This window comes from Zootoca vivipara, chromosome 2 (assembly GCF_965207765.1).
Source record: "Zootoca vivipara chromosome 2, rZooViv2.hap1.1, whole genome shotgun sequence".
Lineage (NCBI taxonomy): Eukaryota > Metazoa > Chordata > Lepidosauria > Squamata > Lacertidae > Zootoca > Zootoca vivipara.
The window spans coordinates 114,462,580-114,482,887 of NC_142584.1; the positions used below are offsets into that span (position 1 = coordinate 114,462,580).

The 20,308-nt window shown below is 45.9% G+C and overlaps 2 protein-coding genes across 2 annotated transcripts; both read right to left on the bottom strand.

Moving 5' to 3' along the window:
• Window positions 1-591: 591 nt before the first annotated feature.
• Window positions 592-9,577, bottom strand: LOC118080231 (uncharacterized). The gene is made up of 4 exons (XM_088663947.1): window positions 8,395-9,577; window positions 4,687-5,491; window positions 3,564-3,660; window positions 592-1,642 (listed from the first exon to the last, which is right to left on the bottom strand). The coding sequence occupies exons 2-4, from the start codon at window positions 5,359-5,361 to the stop codon at window positions 663-665; spliced, it is 1,752 nt and encodes a 583-aa protein (XP_088520073.1). The 5' UTR covers window positions 5,362-5,491; window positions 8,395-9,577; the 3' UTR covers window positions 592-662.
• Window positions 9,578-9,724: 147 nt separating this feature from the next.
• LOC132591570 (zinc finger protein RFP) lies at window positions 9,725-20,147 on the bottom strand. Its single transcript, XM_060270768.2, has 7 exons — window positions 19,222-20,147; window positions 18,378-18,473; window positions 16,345-16,575; window positions 15,286-15,308; window positions 14,189-14,307; window positions 12,838-12,870; window positions 9,725-11,104 (listed from the first exon to the last, which is right to left on the bottom strand). The coding sequence occupies exons 1-7, from the start codon at window positions 19,672-19,674 to the stop codon at window positions 10,587-10,589; spliced, it is 1,473 nt and encodes a 490-aa protein (XP_060126751.2). The 5' UTR covers window positions 19,675-20,147; the 3' UTR covers window positions 9,725-10,586.
• Between the last annotated feature and the right edge of the window lie 161 nt (window positions 20,148-20,308).

The window sequence follows — 20,308 nt, forward strand, 5'->3', positions numbered from 1 at the left end:
GGCTCTAGAGCAGGGAGTAGCAATGTGTCTCCCTCCAGAGGTTGTTAAGTTAGAATGCCTATCCTTTTTTCACTTTGAGCCGTGCTAGCCAAGGCTGATGGAAGATGAAATCCAGCCTCTGGAGAGGCCCACATTGGCTACCCCATTCTATAGATCTGATCAGGCCGCCAGTAGGGTTGCCATATGTCCTCTTTTTCCAGGACACGTCCTCTTTTTCATGATGAGAGTTATCACAGAGATGCAGAGTTAAAAGTAGAAGTTGCCAAATGCATCCTCATTTTCTTGCTTTTCAAAATATGGCAACTCTAGATCCCGTATGCAAATACAGTAGTGCTTGGTTCCGGAACAGAATGTGTTCCGGGAGTCCATTCGACTTCCAGAACCGTTCGAAAACCAAGCTGCGGCTTCCGATTGGCTGCAGGAACTTCCTGCAGCCAATCGGAAGCCGTGGAAGTCACACAGGACATTCAGGTTCTGGAAATTGTTCGAAAACCAGAACACTCACTTCCAGTTTTTGATCGTTTGGAAGCTGAAACGTACGAGTTCCAAGGCATTCGGCAACCAAGGTATGATTATCTCGTGAAAAAGTAGACAACTTAATTCAAAATTTAATCCCTCCCCCAGCAAGCATGCACACACACACACACATACATTAAAAGTGTCTAGGATTTCCTTGCGATGTGTATTTTCTGATGTGCAATAAGGTTTGAGCGCAGCCTGAAGCTTTTCCCACATTCCGAACATTCGTATGGTTTTTCTCCCGTGTGGATTCTCAGGTGTCCCGTAAGGAGTGTGCTGACACCAAAGGTTTTCCCGCATTCGGGGCATTTGTATGGCTTCTCTCCTGTGTGGACTCGCTGGTGCCTGCTGAGCTGCTGGCTCACAGTGAAACTTTTCCCGCACTCCAGGCATTTGTACGGCTTTTCCCCCGTGTGGACTCTCCGGTGAGTAATAATCTGCGAACTGTTGCAGAAGCGCTTGCCACAGTCGGGACACTGGTACGGTTTCTCCCCTGTGTGTGAGATTTCGTGCCGGATCAGGTCTGAGCTCACGCTGAAGCTTTTCCCGCAGTCCGAGCACTTGAACGGCCTGTCTCCCGTGTGGATTCTCTGGTGGTTTTTAAGGTGCGAGCTTTGGCGGAATGCCTGCCCGCACTCCGCGCATTTGTACGGCTTCTCCCCCGAATGAGTCCTCTTGTGCTTAATGAGCTGCGAGCTCACGCTGAAGCTTTTCCCGCATTGCTGGCACCCGTACGGCTTCTCGCCGTTGTGTGTCCTTTCGTGGGCTATCAGGTTTGACTTCAATGTGAAGGATTTCCCGCAGTCAGGACACTCGTACGGCTTCTCCCCGGTGTGGATTCTCTGATGTGCGATCAGGCCGGTGCTGCGGCTGAAGCTCTTCCCACAGATGCCGCAAGTCCTTTGCTTCTTGCCTTTGGGAGGGATCTGCTGGTTTGTGGGCTCAACAAAATCCCCAGGGGTTCTCTCAGGATCATTCACACTGTCTTCCGGGTGGCTTCCCATCTTTGTCTCTGAATAAGGCAGGAAAGCTGTTTTGTTATCCTGACATTGCAAATGAGGGTCTACTTGGGTTGGCCATTCCCGCTGTGGATTACCCTCCTGCTGATTCAGCCAGCTGTCACCTAAAGGAGAGGAAAGCAACAATAATCTAGATGAATGGTTTGCAGTGAATTGGTAGGGAGTGGTTTAATGTTGGTTTAGTATAGCTTCATACTATGAGCTTGCTTTGAATTGTTGTTTTATGTTGTAGCCAGGGTTGCCAGACTCAATAGAGGGGGTTGGCAGGGGGTTGGACTGGATGGCCCTTGTGGTCTCTTCCAACTCTATGATTCTAGGACAGGACTTCTGTGCCTTTAATTGCCCTGCTCTCTTTTGAGTCTGGAAACCTTAAAGAGAAACCAGCAGACCCTTTGTTTAATTTCCAAGCAAAGGGTCTGCTGGTTTCTCTTTAAGGTTTCCAGACTCAAAAGAGAGCAGGGCAATTAAAGGCACAGAAGTCCTGTCCTCTATTGAGTCTGGCAACCCTAGTTGTAGCTGGCATTATAATTGTTGCAGATAAACTTGGTTCTTAGTAAGTGTCCCAAGTAAGCTGTGTTGGTCCATAAAGAGGGGGGGGGACACAAAAATCCATAGTGGGGGTTGAGGAAATACTTTTATCACAAGGGTGGGGTAAGTTTTGCAGTCCAGGGGCCACATTTCTTTAAGGGCTTCCTTCTGTGGCCTACAATTCCCAGTTCCCTGTGACGAGGGGCTGATCGGTGAACCACTCTGGGAATTACACAAGATTTCTCCCTATCTTCCTCTCTCTGCTGAGTTCCACAAGGGGCAAAACTGAGACCACATTCACACCATAGTTTTAAAGTAAAAAGGTAAAAAAGGTAAAGGTAACCTGGACGGTTAAGTCCAGTCAAGGGTGAGTATGGGGTTGCGGCGCTCATCTCGCTTTCAGGCTGAAGGAGCTGGTGTTTGTCCACAGACAGCTTTCCGGGTCATGTGGCCAGTAGGACTAAACCGCTTCTGGTGCAACGGAAACACCGTGACGGAAGTCAGAGCGCACGGAAATGCCATTTACCTTCCCGCCACAGTGGTACCTATTTATCTACTTGCACTGGGATGCTTTCGAACTGCTCGGTGGGCAGGAGCTGGAAGAGAGCAACAGGAGCTCACTCCGTCTTGGGGATTCGAACCACCGACTTTCTGATCCTTAAGCCCAAGAGGCTCAGTGGTTTAGACCACAGTGTCCCCCCCCCCCCATAGCACTTTAAGCAGCCATGGCTTCCTCCAAAGAATTCTGGGAGCTGGAGTTTCTTGTGGTTGTGCTGAGTGTTCTAGGGGAGCCCTATTCCCCTCCCAGAGCTACAGTTCCCAGAGTCCCCTGTGAGGAGGGATTGATAGTTATAGCACGCTGTGAACTGTAGCTCTGGGAGGGAAATAGGTGCTTCCTAGCAACTGTCGGTACCCTTAACAAACCACAGCTCCCATAATTCTTTGGGGGGGGAGCCATGGCAGTTTAAAGAGGTATCATAGCGCTTAAAATTTATGGTCTGAATGTGGCCTAGCTCCTTCCAAGCACTGAATGCAATGGGATAAATCTCAAGGCAAATCTTTAAAAATTAGAACAGCCTTTACCTTTACCAAAGGTGTAATGGGCTTTGAAGATGCTCAAACTCAGAACAAAAGGGGAAAACATGCTAAGAGGAAGGCACGCTTGGCAAACCCTCACCGTGATCAATTCCCGCCCGGAAACCTATGTCCCCACTGTGGAAGGACGTGTGGATCCAGAAGTGGCCTCCACAGTCACTTACGGACTCACTGTTAAGACCGTGTTCATGGAAGACAATCTTACTCGGATGCGAGTGATCCCCAAAGAAGAATAGGACATTCTTTCAAGCCCCAGTTCAGTTGTTGGGGCTGACCCTGCAGCCTCCAGGGAAAGTGTTTGAAGGTTTGTGCGCCCACAGACATCACATGGGCACCTCCTGTTCTAGGGACCCGGGACAGGAAGAAGCCTGCATTCCAGGCAACCAAGGACTTCCGCCTTACCCAAAGAGGATGCACCTCTGCCAACCTCTTCTTTGACTACTACACGTGGCAGCTTCTTTCTGGCCTCTGAAGGAGCAGCAGGATTCGTAGGCACTACCTGAAACAACCAGGAGGACACAACCGGGTCAAGGCAGCTGGAGAAAGGCAACAGGGTGGATGGAAAAGTACTGGGCAAAGGGGGAGGGGGTGCCGGAAAGAAGGCTGGACCTTTGCTCCTCTGATGGGCTACTCAAAAGGAGGGTGCATCTAGTCCACCTTTCTCTTCCCACAGTGACCAATCAGATTCATCTTGGGAAGCCGGCAAACAACAATGCGTTGTTTTTGAGAATCCCACAAAGAACAACACATTGTTTGGGAATCCAGCAGGCAACAATGCAGTATTATCACAAACTTTGAATGCTGCCAGGGTCGGCTTAGAAAGAAATGTTCTCATATCTGACTCCCAGTAATGTGTAAGACAGGTACAAATATTTGCTGGAAATGTAAAGAAAAATAAGGCACCTTCTATCATATGTGGTGGTCTTGTAAGGTAATAAAAGCATTCTGGGAAATGATATATAATGAGGTGAAAAAAATGTTCAAATTAACTTTTGTAAAAACAACCAAACCAGAGGCTTTTTTATTAGGATTTATAGGTACAGACATTCCAAGGGAGCAGAGAAGATTTTTTATGTTTGTGATGACAGCCACACGGATGCTAGTAGCCAGAGATGGAAAGAAGATAAAGTCCCTACCAGAGAAGAATGGCAAATTAAACTGCTGGACTATGCCGAAATGGCAAAACTGACTGGAAACTTCAGGAACCAAAAAGACCAAAACTTTAATGAAGAATGGGAATTTTTTAAAATTTACCTTGGAGACCACTGTAAGCAGATAAAAACATTAGAAATAACACTTGTAATGCAGCAAGTATTATGGAAACAATAGAGTAATATAAAATATGGACTACTGAAAAATATGCAGTAGAAAAGGTTAACAATAGGACCCATGGAGGGGAAGGTGGAAGCCCAGAGATTCAAAGGGATCTTTAACTGTGGGTGTCTCTAGTTGGATTGTTATATCTTTATACTTGTAAAATCAAATAAAAATTATTTCAAAAAAGAAAAGAAATAAATGCCCTCACCTCTTTGGGTTTCTCACCCGTTTGCTGCCTCCCCAGGAAACCTTCTGCCAGGGCCACCGCCTGGGCGCAGGTCTCCGGCCTGCCTTCCCTGACCCAGCTCTGCATCTCCGAGGGCAGGACGGCCAGGAACTGCTCCAGGACCAGCAGCTCCAGGATCTGCTCCTTGGTGTGCCTCTCTGGCTTCAGCCACCGGTGGCAGAGGTACCAGAGATGGCTACACACTTCCCGCGGCCCCCCGACCTCCTGGTAGCGAAGCTGACGGAAGTTCAGCCGCTGCATCTCCAGGGCGACGGTGTCTCTTTCCCGGGGCTCCTCCTTGGCTCCCCCAGAATCCAAACCCATGTGGGCCTCTTCTGATGTTCTGCTCAGGCCTGCCAGGAGACTGTTTGCGCTGTCTCCTTCAGGGCTGCCACTGCCGCAGTGCGTTCTTTCCGTAGAGAGCGGGCAAGGCTTGGGATCTTCCCGTGGGGCAAGTTCTGGCATGCGTGGGCCACTCCATCCCATGTTTGCTGACTGCCTCGCTGTCAGGAACGGCTCCATAACCTCCCGCTGGACTCTGCCAGGCCCCTTCTTCAATTGGGGTCCTGCTCCGCCCTGCCTCTTTGCTTGTGTTCCCGGACCTGCGCCCCGATTCGGCAAAGCTTGAATTTTACTCCGGTCCATCCCTTGTGCCATCTCTCGCACAGAATGTGACAGCTCCTAAACCATGTCTTCAGTCGCCGGCTTCGTTCGGTTCAGCCACTCAATCTGGTGCGAGGCAAGAAGCTCCATTGGCAATGACCCTGTCCTGAATCCAATGACAAACCTCGCAGAGGCAAAAGACGGAAGATTATTCCTGAAGAATTTTTATTTTATTTTTAAGAGCTGTGTTAACATTCGGAACATAGAAAGTCAGGCCATCAGTCTAACTACCTCAGTGCTGTTTGCACTGACTGGCAGTAGTTCTCTAGGATTTCTCTCCTTCCCCCTCCAAATTGTTTTATTTGATTTTACATATTAAGAATTACAATCATACCACAACACATTCCAAAAGTACAAGATTCCCACAAATCACTAGACATCCCTCCTCCCCCTCATTGTTAAACCTTTTCTCCTGCATCTTTTAATCAAAAACTTTATATTTCCATAGTTTCCATAGTTCAGGTAGGTAACCATGTTGGCCTGACACAGTCGAAATAAATAAATAAAATTATCCAGTAGCACCTTAGAGACCAACTACGGCAAGTATGTTCTGGGTATAAGCTTTCGTGTGCATGCACACGAAAGCTTATATCCAGAACAAAGTTGGTGCTACTGGACATTTTATTTATTTATTTCCATAGTTCTCGTTACATTATAAGTGTTATTGCAATCCCGCTAATGATTTTAACCATTTACAGTATTCTCCAAGGTAAATTATAAATTTCCTTCATTTCTTATTAAATTTTTCGTCTTCCTGATTTCTGATCGTTCCGGTCATTTTAGCCATTTCAGCATAGTCTTGATCTGCCATTCTTCTCTGGTAGTGAGTTTATGTTCTTTTCACCTCTGAGCTAGCAGTAGGATTTCTCTCTCAACCCTGACTGGAGTTAGAATCATAGAATCATAGAGATGGAAGAGACCACAAGGGCCATCCAGTCCAAACCCTGCCAAGCAGGAAACACCATCAAAGCATTCCTTTGCTGGGAACTGAACCTGCGACCTTCTGCATGCCAAGCAGATGTTCCGGGACTGAGCTGAAAAGGCTTAGTAGGTTCTTGCAGGGGTATTAAGCACATTTCCCAGGCACCTCCTCAACAGCAGATAAAAGCGGTTCTATTCCGCCAAGATTCTGAAGCAATTTATATTTGTGTTGCTCAGTCTGTTTATGGTTTTGGTTTGAGCTGCAGAGTTGGTTTCTGGTGGCTCAATTAGTGAATTGTTCCTTTCTTGCTATGTGGGTCTTATCTTGTATATCACAGGTGCGAGAGGAGTGGAAGGGGATGCGGGGAGCAAGGTAACACTTTGTGTATTATCTGCCTTACTTGGGGATCAAGAAATAGCTAAATTTTGTCCCTACTGAGAAAAAGGGAAAGGTTAACAGCTCAGCAGAACACATGATTTGCATGCAGAAGGCTCCCAGGTTCAACCCTCAGCATTTCCATGTAGGACTAGAAAGGACTCTTGTCTGAAACTCTGGAGAGCTGCTGCCAGTCAGTGTGGACAATACTGAGCTAGGGAAACCAATGGTCTGACTTAGTATATGGAAACTGTACAGGGAAGTTTTTTAAAAAATGTTTTATAATGTTTTATAGGGGACACGGGTGGCCTCTTGGGCTTGCCGATCAGAAGGTCAGCAGTTCGAATCCCCGCAATGGAGTGAGCTCTCGTTGCTCTGTCCCAGCTCCTGCCAACCTAGCAGTTCGAAAGCATGTCAGCACAAGTAGATAGATAGGTACTACTGTGGCGGGAAAGTGAACGGCATTTCCATGTGCTCTGGTTTCCGTCACGGTGTCCCATTGCACCAGAAGTGGTTTAGTCCTGCTGGCCACATGACCCGGAAAGCTGTCTGTGGAGAAACGGCGGCTGAAAGCGAAATGAGTGCTGCAACCCCATAGTCACCTTTGACTGGACTTAACCGTCCAGGGGTCCTTTACTTTTTACCTTTTTTAACCTATTATGTTTTATATATGTTGGAAGCTGCCCAGAGTGGCTGGGGAATAAATAAAATAATAATAATAATAATAATAATAATAATAATAATAATAATAATAATAATAATGTGCTCAGATGTTACTAGCCCAGAAATGGAAAGAAGACAAAGTCCAGAGAAGCGGACACGGAGCAATGGATTCAAGCTACAAGAAAGAAGATTCCACCTAAACATTAGGAAGAACTTCCTGACAGTAAGAGCTGTTTGACAGTGCAATTTGCTGCCAAGGAGTGTGGTGGAGTCTCCTTCTTTGGAGGTATTTAAGCAGAGGCTTGACAGCCATCTGTCAGGAATGCTTTGATGGTGTTTCCGGCTTGGCAGGGGGTTGGACTAGATGGCCCTTGTGGTCTCTTACACCTCTATGATTCCCCACCGGAGAAGAAAGGCAAGCAAAGCTGACTGGAAAATTCAGGAACCCAGAGGACAAAACCTTTTTTTAAAAGAACAGGGGAAAAAATGATAATTTATTTAGGAGACCACTGCAAGCAGATGAAAACATGAGCAGGATTTCAATCTCACTTGCAATGTAACAAATAATACCATGGATATTAACATGGATTGATATAAAATATAAATTATGAAATAATATGCAGCTGTAAATGTTGACAATAGGACCCGTGGAGGAGGTGGGGGGAAATCTTGAGATTCAGATTAATCTCTATATATGGATATGCATTTGGATTATTATAATTTTATATCTGTAAAATCAAATAGAAATGATTTCAAAATATATATGAGGAGGAGGAGGAGGTTCCTGTATGTGTCAGTATAGAGAGACATGGGCTGCAATCGACAGAGAACCTGCTCTGCATGCACAAGGTCCCAGCGTCAATCCCCAAGCAGGGCTGTCCTGAAACCCCAGGGGGCTGCTGCCTGCCTGTGCAGACAATACGGGGCTGGATGGACCATCAGTCTGACTCCGTACATGTCAAAACGCCCTCACCGCTTCCAAACCACCTGAATGAGTTTTCCTTGCCGATTCCTCTTCCCTCCTGGCTCGCCTCCCTCGTTGCCCCAAAACACAGCTTTGCACTCACCTCTCTGACCTTCTGCAGAAAGAAGCCATGGTTTTGCAGCCGAGTTCCCTGGCAGGAAAAGGGACAGCATTGGCTGGCTGCTCCCTGGGCCTCTCTGCAAAACACAGCTCTATGCGTTTAACCCATTGGGGGCTGTGGGGCAGTTTCCCAGCACAGAGGTGGTATGCGAGCAAACAGGCTGGAATAGCCGTCTTATTAAAAGCAGAGTCAGCCAGACCCTTTGGGTCCATCTAGCATTGTCTACACCAGGGGTCAGCAAACTTTTTCAGCAGGGGGCCGGTCCACTGTCCCTCAGACCTTGTGGGGGGCCAGACTATATTTTGAAGGGAAAAAATGAATGAATTCCTATGCCCCACAAATAACCCAGAGATGCATTTTAAATAAAAGGACACATTCTACTCATGTAAAAACACATTCCCGGACTGTCCACGGGCTGGATTTAGGAGATTAGGCCGCATCCGGCCCCCGGGGCTTAGTTTGCCTACTCATGGCCTACACCAGGCACGTCCAACAGGTAGATCACTGGATGTCTGTGGTAGATCACTGGTAGATCACTGGCTCCCCCCAAACTTTAGCTCCCCTAAAAAAAAAGCTCAACAAATTTGCCCTGCACCCCCCAAAAATGTGGCTTTCCTCCTCCCTGAAAGGTCAACAACTTCGACCTGAACCCCAGAAAAACAGGGCTTTCCTTCATAGAAAAAGTTCAACAACCTTGACCTGAACCCCCCAAAAGGGGGTAGATCACTGCCAGTTTTTAACTCTATGAGTAGATCGCAGTCTCTTGGGAGTTGGCCACCCCTGTTCTAGACAAAAAGGCCACTCATGTCAGCTTATACCTTGGGTTCCCAATGTGGCCTTGGGCCCCTCCCATTTGTAACGATGGTTGGTTTTTAACAGAGGATTGTGTGGAAGGGGCTGGAAAGTAGTGTGTAGGCATCTAGGGACACATTTAGCCATAGTGTCTCTGGATCCCACATCGGGCCCATAAAGAAGACGGTGCAGACAAGCTAGAGGCCAGCAACATCCCGCTTGGGTCCAGAACGTTCAAAAGCAGCTGATTTTCATGCTCCTCTGTGTGCTGTAGGGGGTTCCCTCCGAAAACTTCTGACAGCCAGATCCCTGTAGGCAAGGGCAGAGTCTCATGTTCGCATTTCTTGTGTGGCGGCAGCAGCCACAACCCTTTGCTCACCTGGTGCTGCCCACCTTTCCTGCTGTTCTCAGCATGTGTTGCTTGTCAGCAGTGGGGGTTGGCAGCGGGCAGGACCCCCAGCTCAGGGTGCCTGGGGCAAGGGAACTTTTTACAAGTTATTTGAAGAAACAACAAAGAGACTTAGAACGACTGGCAGGATTTAAATAAACATACACAAACTTTTTTAATTAAATTATGAACTTGAAGATTTTGAAAATAACATTTATAACTGTAAAGCATGCAGAAACAATATAGATTAATAAAACAGTTATGGGAGCTGGGGGAAGTCTGGGGGGAGGGGAATGGGGGAAATGGGGGGGGAGTATTTGAATGCAATGTTGATAATTGGTATGGATTTAAAATGTTTCAATAAAAATTAATAAAAGAAAAGTAACATATAACTGGGCAGAAGCCCCACTCAATGCAATGAGGTTTAATTATGACAATGTGTGGAGATGGTGAGCCTGTATTTGCAGAGGGCATTTGAAGCGGACGCCCTGTTCAGATACTTTTTCATTTTCTTCCCATCTAAGGCCTCCAGAGCAAGGAGCTATCCTGCCTGATGTGGGTGAAGGGGTTCATATTTTAGTCATCTATTAATCCAATGATGCATGAATTTTTCAGCTGCAGAAGGTCTTGTGGGGAGAGGAAGGTTTCCTAGAACTGCAAAGTTGAGGGTCATCTAGTCCCACCTCCTGCATTGCAGGAAACCTTTGCCCAACATGGGGGAGTCCGTTTGAGGAAAAGATTATTTATTGGGACTGTTAATAGTGTAACTGTCTATTTAAGAAGCTGCAGAGGGAATTTTGGGGAAAGGGAGGAAAATGCAAAGCAACAGCAACCCATTTTGTTTTGTTATTTCTGCTGATTTTGACTAATGAATCCTCTCAAATGACCCTTGGAAAACTGCCCAACTTGCTCTTGGTGGGTCAGTATTTTTTATGTCGGTCACTCCAGCCTGGAGAGAAACCCCTGCTGGGCCTGAGAGGCAGATTTAGTCTCCTCAGGAGATACTGAGGGGAGTTTCATTTCCACTCAGATAAAAGTAAGGGAGGAGGGTCTCTCCAGAAAACGAGGCTCCTGAGAACGTGTAGAGTTCGGTTCCTGAGTCAGCGTCATAAAAAGACACCCGTCCCCCTTCATAGTGCAGAGTCACCCGGATCCTCCTGGGCTTCTCATTCAGGGACAGAGGAGAGTAACCAGGGGAAGTGCGGGCCCAGTACCTGCCTCCAGACTTCCCCATAGCCCAGATCCCTCCCTCAGGACTGAAGTAGAAGAAACCCTTTCTCCTCACAGACTTCCTGGCAACCCCCACACCCCACCCTTCCCCACTTTCCACTTTGACTTCCCAGAAATGTCTCCCTGCTGTGAATCCCTCACGTCCCAACACAAAAGGCTGGTAGCAGAATCTCTCAGGATTGTCGGGCAGGTCTTGCTTCTCGTCTCCCCATCTTACGCTTTTCCAATCCTCGGACAGGATGAGTTGGGGATGGGCTGTGTCTGGATCCAGAGTGACATTTGCTGTTGGGGAGAAGAGGAGGGAAAGAGAAGATTAGGCAGAGCAAGCTGAGAGACAGAAACGGACATCCTGGAAAAAACACACCAAAAAAACACCTGAAAAATCCAGATTCCCCCCTTCAGATGAATGGGATTTCTTTGCATCGCATGCAAGACTGAGACTCCTTGCAGGCTCTCATCTTCCTTGTTGGTTTCTAAATCAGTTTCCTTCACTTTCTTATAGTCACAGGTAGGTAGCCGTGTTGGTCTGATGTAGTCGAAACAAGATAAAAAATTCCTTCCAGCAGCTCCTTAGAGACCAACTAAGTTTGTCATTGGTATGAGCTTCCGTGTGCATGTGTATCTGAAGAAGTGTGCATGCACACGAAAGCTCATACCAATGACAAACTTAAGTTGGTCTCTAAGGAGCTGCTGGACAGAATTTTTTTATTTTGCTTCTTATAGTCAGTGTGTATTTTTTTATTATTAGAAAATTAAACAAAACTACATACGAAGCCTTGCATATACTCAATCACACACACCTATTCACGATAAAAACTGACACATAGCTACATTATAAACACCCTATACAGACTGACAGAGCCACACATTATCTTAACCCGCCACCACTCTACACCCACCTATTGTGATAGACTTCCAATCACATAAGTCGTAATGCCTTTTAATCTCCGTTAATTTCCTTTGCATATTGTTAACTTTATACATTTCTTATCACTCTATACCTCATTACGATAAAGACCAAATGGTATTACATAATTCATCTTCTATTTTCTCCTTATACTAATTGCGGAACTTTCCTTAATCTGATAAAAGTTCTGGCTTTTCAAGATAATTTTTTAAAACACATTAAACAAAAACAAAACATTCAACAACAAACACAACAACACATAATAAACACAAAATTTCCTCTTCTTAACATATATTCAATTATTACAATTCATAATAATAACTTCTTTGATTTCCTCATAAGGTTTCAACTTCCATCCCTTTTCTGTTTTCATCAAAATCTCCTCGTAGGTGGCCCTCCTTCCCTCCATATTTATTTTTTTTACCATCAGCACCTCCACTGGTGAAATCCACCATGGAGTTTTCATTTCTAACAGCGATTTGTTTCTCTCCCACACCTCATATAAAGACCTTCTTATCACATGATTTGTAAAACCTTTATGAACTCTTTTTTTATCATACCACAGATATGTGTGCCACCCAAATCTGTTGTCGTAGCCTTCTATCAGATAATTTAGATATATTTTTGGAATTATATATTAACAAATATTTATCTAATTTAGATATTTCTTTTTCAAAGCCTACCTGTTTATCTTTGGCCACTCTATATATAATTTGGATGTACTGAAACCAATCATTAACATACATTTCTATTTCCTAATAATCCCTTCATTTTAATTCCCCATTTAATTCTTGTAATAAATTTTATGAAAGAAAGCAAGATCTATAAAATTGAGGTGGAAACCAGGATAATAGTCTATAGGCAGGAATGGAACGCAAGACGGCATGCAGGTTCTTCGTAGGGACAAGCTCTGCCCCCAATCCAAGCCTTCAAACCCCCTCCCAGTTAATTCATGGGACAGACAAAGAACCCAAACACCACTAGAGGACTGTTACCCAGAGTTATGCCATTGATGGGGGTCTCAAAGTCTGCAGAACTGACGGTTCAACACCCATGAAATATCAGACCCCATCCCTCTTGTGATATTGTTCCTCCCCTAGAAATTTACCTTTCTGAATCGATTTTCTGTATAACAGAGCATCTGAGGAAGCAAAAAGATATAAAGTGTAAGGGCAACACTCTTCCACCTGAAATAAATCTCCATACAAAAGTAACAATTCACAACATAGCATCCTTAAATTCAAGTACGGTCAAACCTCGGTTTTCGATCACCTCCGTTGCTGTACGTTTCGGCACTCAAACGTCAAAACCTGGAAGTGAGTGTTGCAAGTGCCGCGCCTCAGAAATTGACCATTTTGGAAGTCTGGAGCAGATTACGTTCTGAGGTTTGATTGTACAATTATTAAATAGTACAATGGAACCTCCTGCCAACCTAGCAGATCGAAAGCACGTCAAAGTGCAAGTAGATAAATAGGTACTGCTCTGGAGGGAAGGTAAACGGCGTTTCCATGCGCTGCTCTGGTTACGCCAGAAGCGGCTTTGTCATGCTGGCCACATGACCCGGAAAAACAAACGTCAGCTCCCTTGGCCAGTAAAGCGAGATGAGCACCACAACAACAGAGTCATTCATGACTGGACTTAACAGTCTGGGGTCCCTTTTTACAGTGGAACCTCAGAAGCCGACCGCATTTAAATTTGAATGTTTCAGCTCCCGAATGATAGAAAAATGGAAGTGATCGCTTTTCGGAAACCGAACATCCAGCACAGCTTCTGCAGCTTCCGTTTGGCTACAGAAAGCTTCTTCAGCCAATTGGAAGCCGCGCCTTGGTATTTGAACCATTTCGAGAGTCGAATGGAGGTACGACTGTAGAGAAAATAATTAAAAACAAGAAAATCATAGGAAGAATCTATGAAAATATCTAAAGCTTTAAAACTCAGCAATCATAAAGCAAGCTTCCATCCTCAATGGGGGAACCCTTAGGAGATCTTGAAGGCTGAAGCGCTAGATATGGCAGCTGCAGGGGGACGTCTGAGGCGGAGACGGCTCAGGCCCTGGCTCCACTGCTGAGACACAAGCCTGAGCAGGAGGCAGAGGTGAAACTGGGGGCTTCTTAATGCCCTTTGACTCCATTCAGAGCAGGAGAACCTCCCAAAGGACAATCTCAGATTGTGTAGACGGGGAACTGAAAGGAAAAGGAGGTTCCGTAGAATTGTAAACAGAAGCACATGGGAGGAAAAATATCCGGACTTTGCTCTACACTCTGGTTCAGGCTTCCTTTACAGGATCCAGCGTCACAATATACATGGGCCATTCTAGGGGACAGGAAATGAAGGCTGGAGCACCGAGAAGGAAGTTATCCTGGGGTTCCTCAATTCCATGCAATAAGAGCCTGGCATGTTCAGTTCTGAAGGAAGAATAGAATTCTCAGTCTGAAATCCTGGCAGCCAGTTTTCATTACCCTTCAATTGTTTAATTGCATCCTCCACAAGGTGATTTAGATCACAGGATTCCAAGATCCTGTTCCTCAGTTCTGGAGGGAAAGCAAGTGGCTTCTCTGGACTCTCTCTTTTCTCATACCTGGTGAAAAGAAAAACAATGTCAGCCCATTCAAATCCACAATTTCTGTTAAAGGAAAAGAAAGGAATTGAGAGGAGGAAGCCGGAGGAAAGCCTAGAGGGACAGGCAAGCACTGAGTGGGGAGTTTCTTTTTTTATATATATAATAATTTTTATTGGTTTTTATATAGACAAGACAAACAAAAAATACAATATAAATTCTGTCCCTTCATCCCCTCCCCCCCCACAGGCCCACTTCTGCCACCAGCAACACCTGCGGAGGTGGAGAGTCAAAGGGGTCCATTTTAAGGCTAGGTTTGACCTCCCCCCCTCTCCTCCCCCCCCAGTCCCTCCCCTGCCACTGAAGGGACGGGGACGGAGGAGCACTGAGGTTTGGTTTACTCCCTGCTTCTCCTTCAACACAACCAACCAACAAACAATAAAACAATAACATAATCTAAATCCTACTTTCTTAACATTGTATTTGTGACTTCCTCGATTCTCTTCTTCCTGGTTTTGTGGCGATTTTCGTATTCTAATTCAAAATCTTACCCTTATAATATTCACTCAATCCTCCTCCTTCTTCATGCTGCACCTCCGCCAGTCCTCTCCTGCCACCAGAGGAACCCGCAAGGCGCAGCACTTCAAAGGATATCCATTTTTGCATCTGGGTTTCCTTCCATCCCCCTCCCCTCCCCTCAGGACACCCCCTGCCACCAGGTGTTCTGAGTGGGGAGTTTCTTCCTCACTACGGACTCCTCAGCCAGACCCCCAAGGGCCAAAACAGGAACCCCAGGCCTCTGAGTCTCCCCACTGATGTCTATTCAGAGAAGGAGGAGAATTATATGGAATCAAGAGGCAGGAATTGTCTTAGGGTGTTGACAGCACAGCACACATTTCCTTTCTCTAGATGTCTCCAGAGAAGGTGTGAGGAAAAAACAGAGATTCACTTCTGTTGGGAAACACAAAATGCGAATGCGAATGAGCCAGATCCACTTACCTCTGAAAGGTTCTTCTCATATCCTAGAGGGGAAAAGAGAAGGGAATTAACTGCACACCACAGGCCACACTAGGAAGACCCCCTCAGACCCTGGAGTGGAGAAACAGCCTGCCCTCAGATGTCAGTCTGCCTGGCACATGCCAAGGTTTTGGGTAGGAATGGCGGAATCAGCCAGTTTTGGTTTCTCACAGCTTTTATTTTTCCAATATGAAATTATCAGTTTTTCCAATATCAATTTTTCCACATTTATATATCAGTTTGCAATTCTTGTTTAAAATCCTTATGAAAATGCACCACCATTTAAGGGAATTTCACGTTTGTGGATTCAATAGACGATTCCAACTCATCTCATGTCTTATAATTTATTAACTTTAATCCAGTTTGAATTGTGCAATTGAGGCGTAAGTAAGCCTACAGGATAATCCTACTAGGGCACTGCCCCAAACTGTCTTCCACAGAAGTCCCCAAATTTCAAATGCTACTTTCCAACTGGAAATGCTTTTATTACATCAAAGGGGTAATAAAACAGCTCAGTGTTTCTTTGGGCTCATCCACACTTCTGCTTTTCCTGGGCCCAGAAAACACGGGTCCAAGTGGTTTTGCCTTTGCCCTGCCACTTTCCCTCAGGAAAAACCTGCTCCTTAGTGCAACATCAAAGCAAACGTCAATCTGGAGAAAACCTGGCTGATGTTTGCTCTCATTCAGCAGTAAACAGCGGGTTTTCCTGGAGGAAAGCGGTGGGACAAGCAGCAGTCTGGATGAGTCCCTCAGTCTTGCTCTTTGGTCTGAGCACCATTTGGGGCCGATCTGTATCCATGGGGAAGGTGATCAACCCAGAAGTCATGGAGGGAACTGGAAGAGAAGCTGGGTCAAGAGACTGGTTCATGTCGGAAGGAGGCCTGGATGCATCTTTGGCGAAGCCCAGCACAGGGCTGGAAGGCAGCATTGCCAAGCGGGAAGGCATTTGGAGACAAATCATCAGTATACATGAAAGGGGCACATAAAGTATGGGAGACAGCCTTTTCATGGACCCATGGGCTTTTCCTGCCACTGTCTTACCTGCAGGAGTTCACTCGCTGGCTGCTGACCCTTTTCCTCCATCTCCTGGATGATCCTCGCAAGGGAGGTGAGTTTCCTGGCGAGTCTGGCCAGCTCCTTATCCCTTCTCCCTGCAATCTCCCTCTTCACCTCTTCCACATGGTTCAGCAGATGTTTTTCTTGTTTTTTCAGGAACTGGTGCAGTTCTTTGAACTTCTCCAGAGTCTTCAGCCTCTCCCTTTCTGTTAATTTCTGCAAGAAAAGAGGAGGTCTGAGTGTGGAAGATGGTCAGCCTTCAAAACAGCAGGAAGAAAAATATGAGAATTCCACAGGAAGGGCACTTCTGATTTTTCAGAGACATGAAACCTCCAGTGTCTAAAGATGTAATAATTTACTTCAAGGAGAGGCCCTCTGCATTTCTCTTTCAGTTGACTTCTATTTTGCAGAGAGCTACTTCCTAAATCAGGGGCAGGCAACCAAGGGCCCAGGGGCCGGATGCGGCCGAATCACCTTATCAATCCGACCCGTGGACAGTCTGGGAATCAGAATGTTTTTACATGAGTAGAATGTGTGCTTTTATTTAGAATGCATCTCTGGGTTATTTGTGGGGCATAGGAATTTGTTCACACACAACCCCCCCCCAAATATTGTCTGGCCAACCATGTGGTCTGAGGGACAGTGCTGAAAAAGTTTGCTGACCCCTGGTGTCTGTTAGCATAAATCCTCTGCATGGCACAGATGCTGCATGTGGATGAATGTTTACTTTATAAAACTGCTGTACTTTCCCACACAGGAGCTCAAGCTGTAACTTGATCTCCTGTCATGTGATGTTCTTTGTTCTGTTTCTACTTTCACTTTCTTCTGAACTGGAGAGTGATGGCTGAAACCACACTCTCTGAATAAACGTAGATTAGCACCTACGATTGTTTGCTGTCTTCTTTACCGAAGCCAGTGGCAATAGTAAGAATATTGGTGATTTACACCCCAATATTCTAACAGTGTCTACACCCCTGGTGTAGACAATGCTAGATGGACCCAAAAAGTCTGGCTGACTCTGCTTTTAATAAGACGGCTATTCCAGCTTGTTTTCTCGCATACCACCTCTCTGTTGGGAAACTGCCCCACAGCCCACAATGGGTTAAACAGAAAGAGCTGTGTTTTGCAGAGAGGCCCAGGGAGCAGCCAGCCAATGCTGTCCCTTCCTTTTCCTGCCAGGGAACTCAGCTGCAAAACCATGGCTTCTTTCTGCCCACGGCTGAAAAAGGTTGCTGAGCTCTGGCCTAAAGCAAGGAGCTTTTTTCCTAGCCAGGGATGTTCCCTGTATGTTTTGGGGCATGGCATAACCAGAGTTCATAGTTGTCCAGAGAACATCCAGGGACATAAAACATTCCTCAGTTTAGACTGGAGCCATTTAGGTGTAAGAAGGCAACAGAAACAGAGGAGGAGGACAAAGTGCAGAGTTTATCCCCATAGCTCCCTGAATATCCTAAAGATGAACAAGAGCACACATTCAGAAAGACAACTCTTTAGTAACATTTATGGTAAATCAGGATTTGGACTGAATTGCTTCCACCCTCTCAGCTCACAATTCCTCAGACTTCTCCTTGACTGCTATTCACATAATAAACAACAAGGGGAAATAAACTCTACTAGCTGCACTCCTTTGAAATTCACACCTCTGATATTTTCATGGTTGACCCAGCCAGGTAAAATTGACAAAAAAATGTATTTATGAGGGTAAAGTACAGATCAAAATATTTATACAAGGAGGTAGCTACCCTAACATCTGATTCATTTTCAGAATAATAAATTAATAAACAGAGAGATATGGAAAAATGAGAAATGGGGAGAAGCTGAAATGGGCCGATTTCCCAATCCCTCCTCAGTCTTGGCTCGATTCTTCAAGTGCTTGTTCCCTCACTAGTAACAATAGTGATAGTTATAATAAAAATAAATTTTTTTTTATTTATACCCTGCCCATCTGGCTGGGTTTCCCCAGCCACTCTTGGCGGCTTCCAACAGAACATTAAAATACAATAATCTATTACACTTACAAGGAGGTCTTTGCTTTCCTTGTCCAGGTCTGCTTGAAAGGCCAGAATTTCCTTTCTCTCTTTCCTCAGAATTTCCAGGCGGCGACAGATCTCTCCCTAAAGAGAAAAGGAAAAAACTCATGTTTGATTAAGACACACAGAGACAAGATGAATAGTATGGTGGCTTCTTGCAACCAGTGGCCTTGCTATACTGTACAGTCATACCTTGGGTTGAGCACGCTGCGGGTTGCGTACTTTCGGGTTAAGAACTGCACGGACTCCGAACTGTTTATGGTACTTCTGGGTTCCGCCGCGCGCACATGTGCAGAAGCGTTCTGCACACTTCGCACATGCACAGAGGTGTTCTATTGGCGTTTCACGCATGCGCGGAAGCACCATTTGGGGTGCGTAATTTTCAGGGTGTGAACGGCACCCCGAAACGGATTGAGTTCGCAACCCGAGGTACCACTGTAATAGCAAAGTGGTACTGGAGGAAATAAAAGTCCAGAAGTTTTCAACTTTTTTGGGTCCATGACTCCCTGGACCACCTACCTTTTTTCTGTGGCCCTCCTGTAGGGCTCAGGGACACAGTTAGTCCCCTCTTGTTTACAGACTTCTACCTAGTCTTTGCAGATGCTACTCAGGGATATCAAGGGAGATCCCTTTGTCCCCCTGGCAGAGAGAAAGACTTCAACTCCCTCCTCTCAGTCATCCCAGGAGCCCTCAGGCTTCCCCTGGGCTGCTTTTTACATAATAAACCACCACCAATTCATGCCATGCCTACTTTGGACCTGAGAATGAAAAATAAAACCTCCCAAGAAAAATCCACAGCTGTTTCTCCCCTCAAGATCCAGGGATCTCCTACCTTGTATTCCTCGAAAGCCTCCTCCAGAGGAATCACCTTGTGATTTTTATGTTCCTTTGATTTGACACACACCAGGCAGATGGGGGCTTCGTGGACTTTGCAGAAGAGCTTCAGGGGCTCCTGGTGATCTTCGCAGACTCCTCCTTCTCCCTTTCCCTCGGCCTCTTCTTCCCCCCCTCCTTCTTCCCTCCCCACTTGAAGGCTGAGCTTCTTGGCTATTTCTACCATGTTAGCCAGTTGCCGGTTGGGGATGAGGGTCCTTCTCTGCACTGTTTTTCTGCATTGAGGGCAGGAAACCTCTGCCTCCGATCTCCCCCAGCACTGGATCAGGCAGGATCGGCAGAAGTTGTGCCCACACTCTGGGCTGGTCACTGGATCCTTGAAATAATCCCGGCAGATGCAGCATGTGGCTTCATCACGGAGACGCTGGATGAGATCCCCAAAAGCAGCCATGGCTCCCTCACACGAATTAAGTTCCGCCTTCCCAGTTTTCAATTTCCTTTCCCGGAAATGACTCGGTGATCACGTGATCTTTATCTCTTTTTTATTATTTAAAAAACGTCCCCAGGTCTTTGCAGTTGCTGAATATTTTCTCAAGGAGCAGCGGATGTTTTTTGATTGCACAACAGCTTCCCATGTTTTTCATTACACAGAAACACACACATACTGTACCTAGTAAGCTGTGCTACTCATAACTGCAACATTTTCATTCAAAGGCTTCCTTGTCATTTTTGAATTGGAGAAAATCTGCCTCTGCCCTAAATGGACGGGAGTTCCGATTTAGCAAGCGGGATTTGATTCCGTGAAGAAAACTCCTAAAAGTCTGGTTGCTAATTCTAATTTACCGTAATTCCTTTCTAGCATGCTGGCAAGACTGAAACAGACGCTTTCAGCATTGCCAACCCGGTGCCCTCTCTTTGCTTCAGACTACAATTCCCATCCCATCACCTTGCCGACAAAGGTCCGTATAGTTAAAGCTATGGTTTTCCCAGTAGTGATGTATGGAAGTGAGAGCTGGACCATAAAGAAGGCTGATCGCCGAAGAATTGATGCTTTTGAATTATGGTGCTGGAGGAGACTCTTGAGA

Excerpts from the sequence above, each read along its gene's own strand:
- LOC118080231 (XM_088663947.1), bottom strand. The coding sequence starts at position 5,361 with ATGGCACAAGGGATGGACCGGAGTAAAATTCAAGCTTTGCCGAATCGG. Across the intron at positions 3,661-4,686 it reads CGGGTGAGAAACCCAAAGAG|GTAGTGCCTACGAATCCTGC; the intron begins GTGAGGGCATTT and ends TGGTTGTTTCAG. Across the intron at positions 1,643-3,563 it reads CAGAGGTGCATCCTCTTTGG|GTGACAGCTGGCTGAATCAG; the intron begins GTAAGGCGGAAG and ends CCTCTCCTTTAG.
- LOC132591570 (XM_060270768.2), bottom strand. The coding sequence starts at position 19,674 with ATGGCTGCTTTTGGGGATCTCATCCAGCGTCTCCGTGATGAAGCCACA. Across the intron at positions 18,474-19,221 it reads AGGCTTTCGAGGAATACAAG|GGAGAGATCTGTCGCCGCCT; the intron begins GTAGGAGATCCC and ends TTTTCTCTTTAG. Across the intron at positions 15,309-16,344 it reads CAGCGAGTGAACTCCTGCAG|GATATGAGAAGAACCTTTCA; the intron begins GTAAGACAGTGG and ends TTTCCCCTCTAG.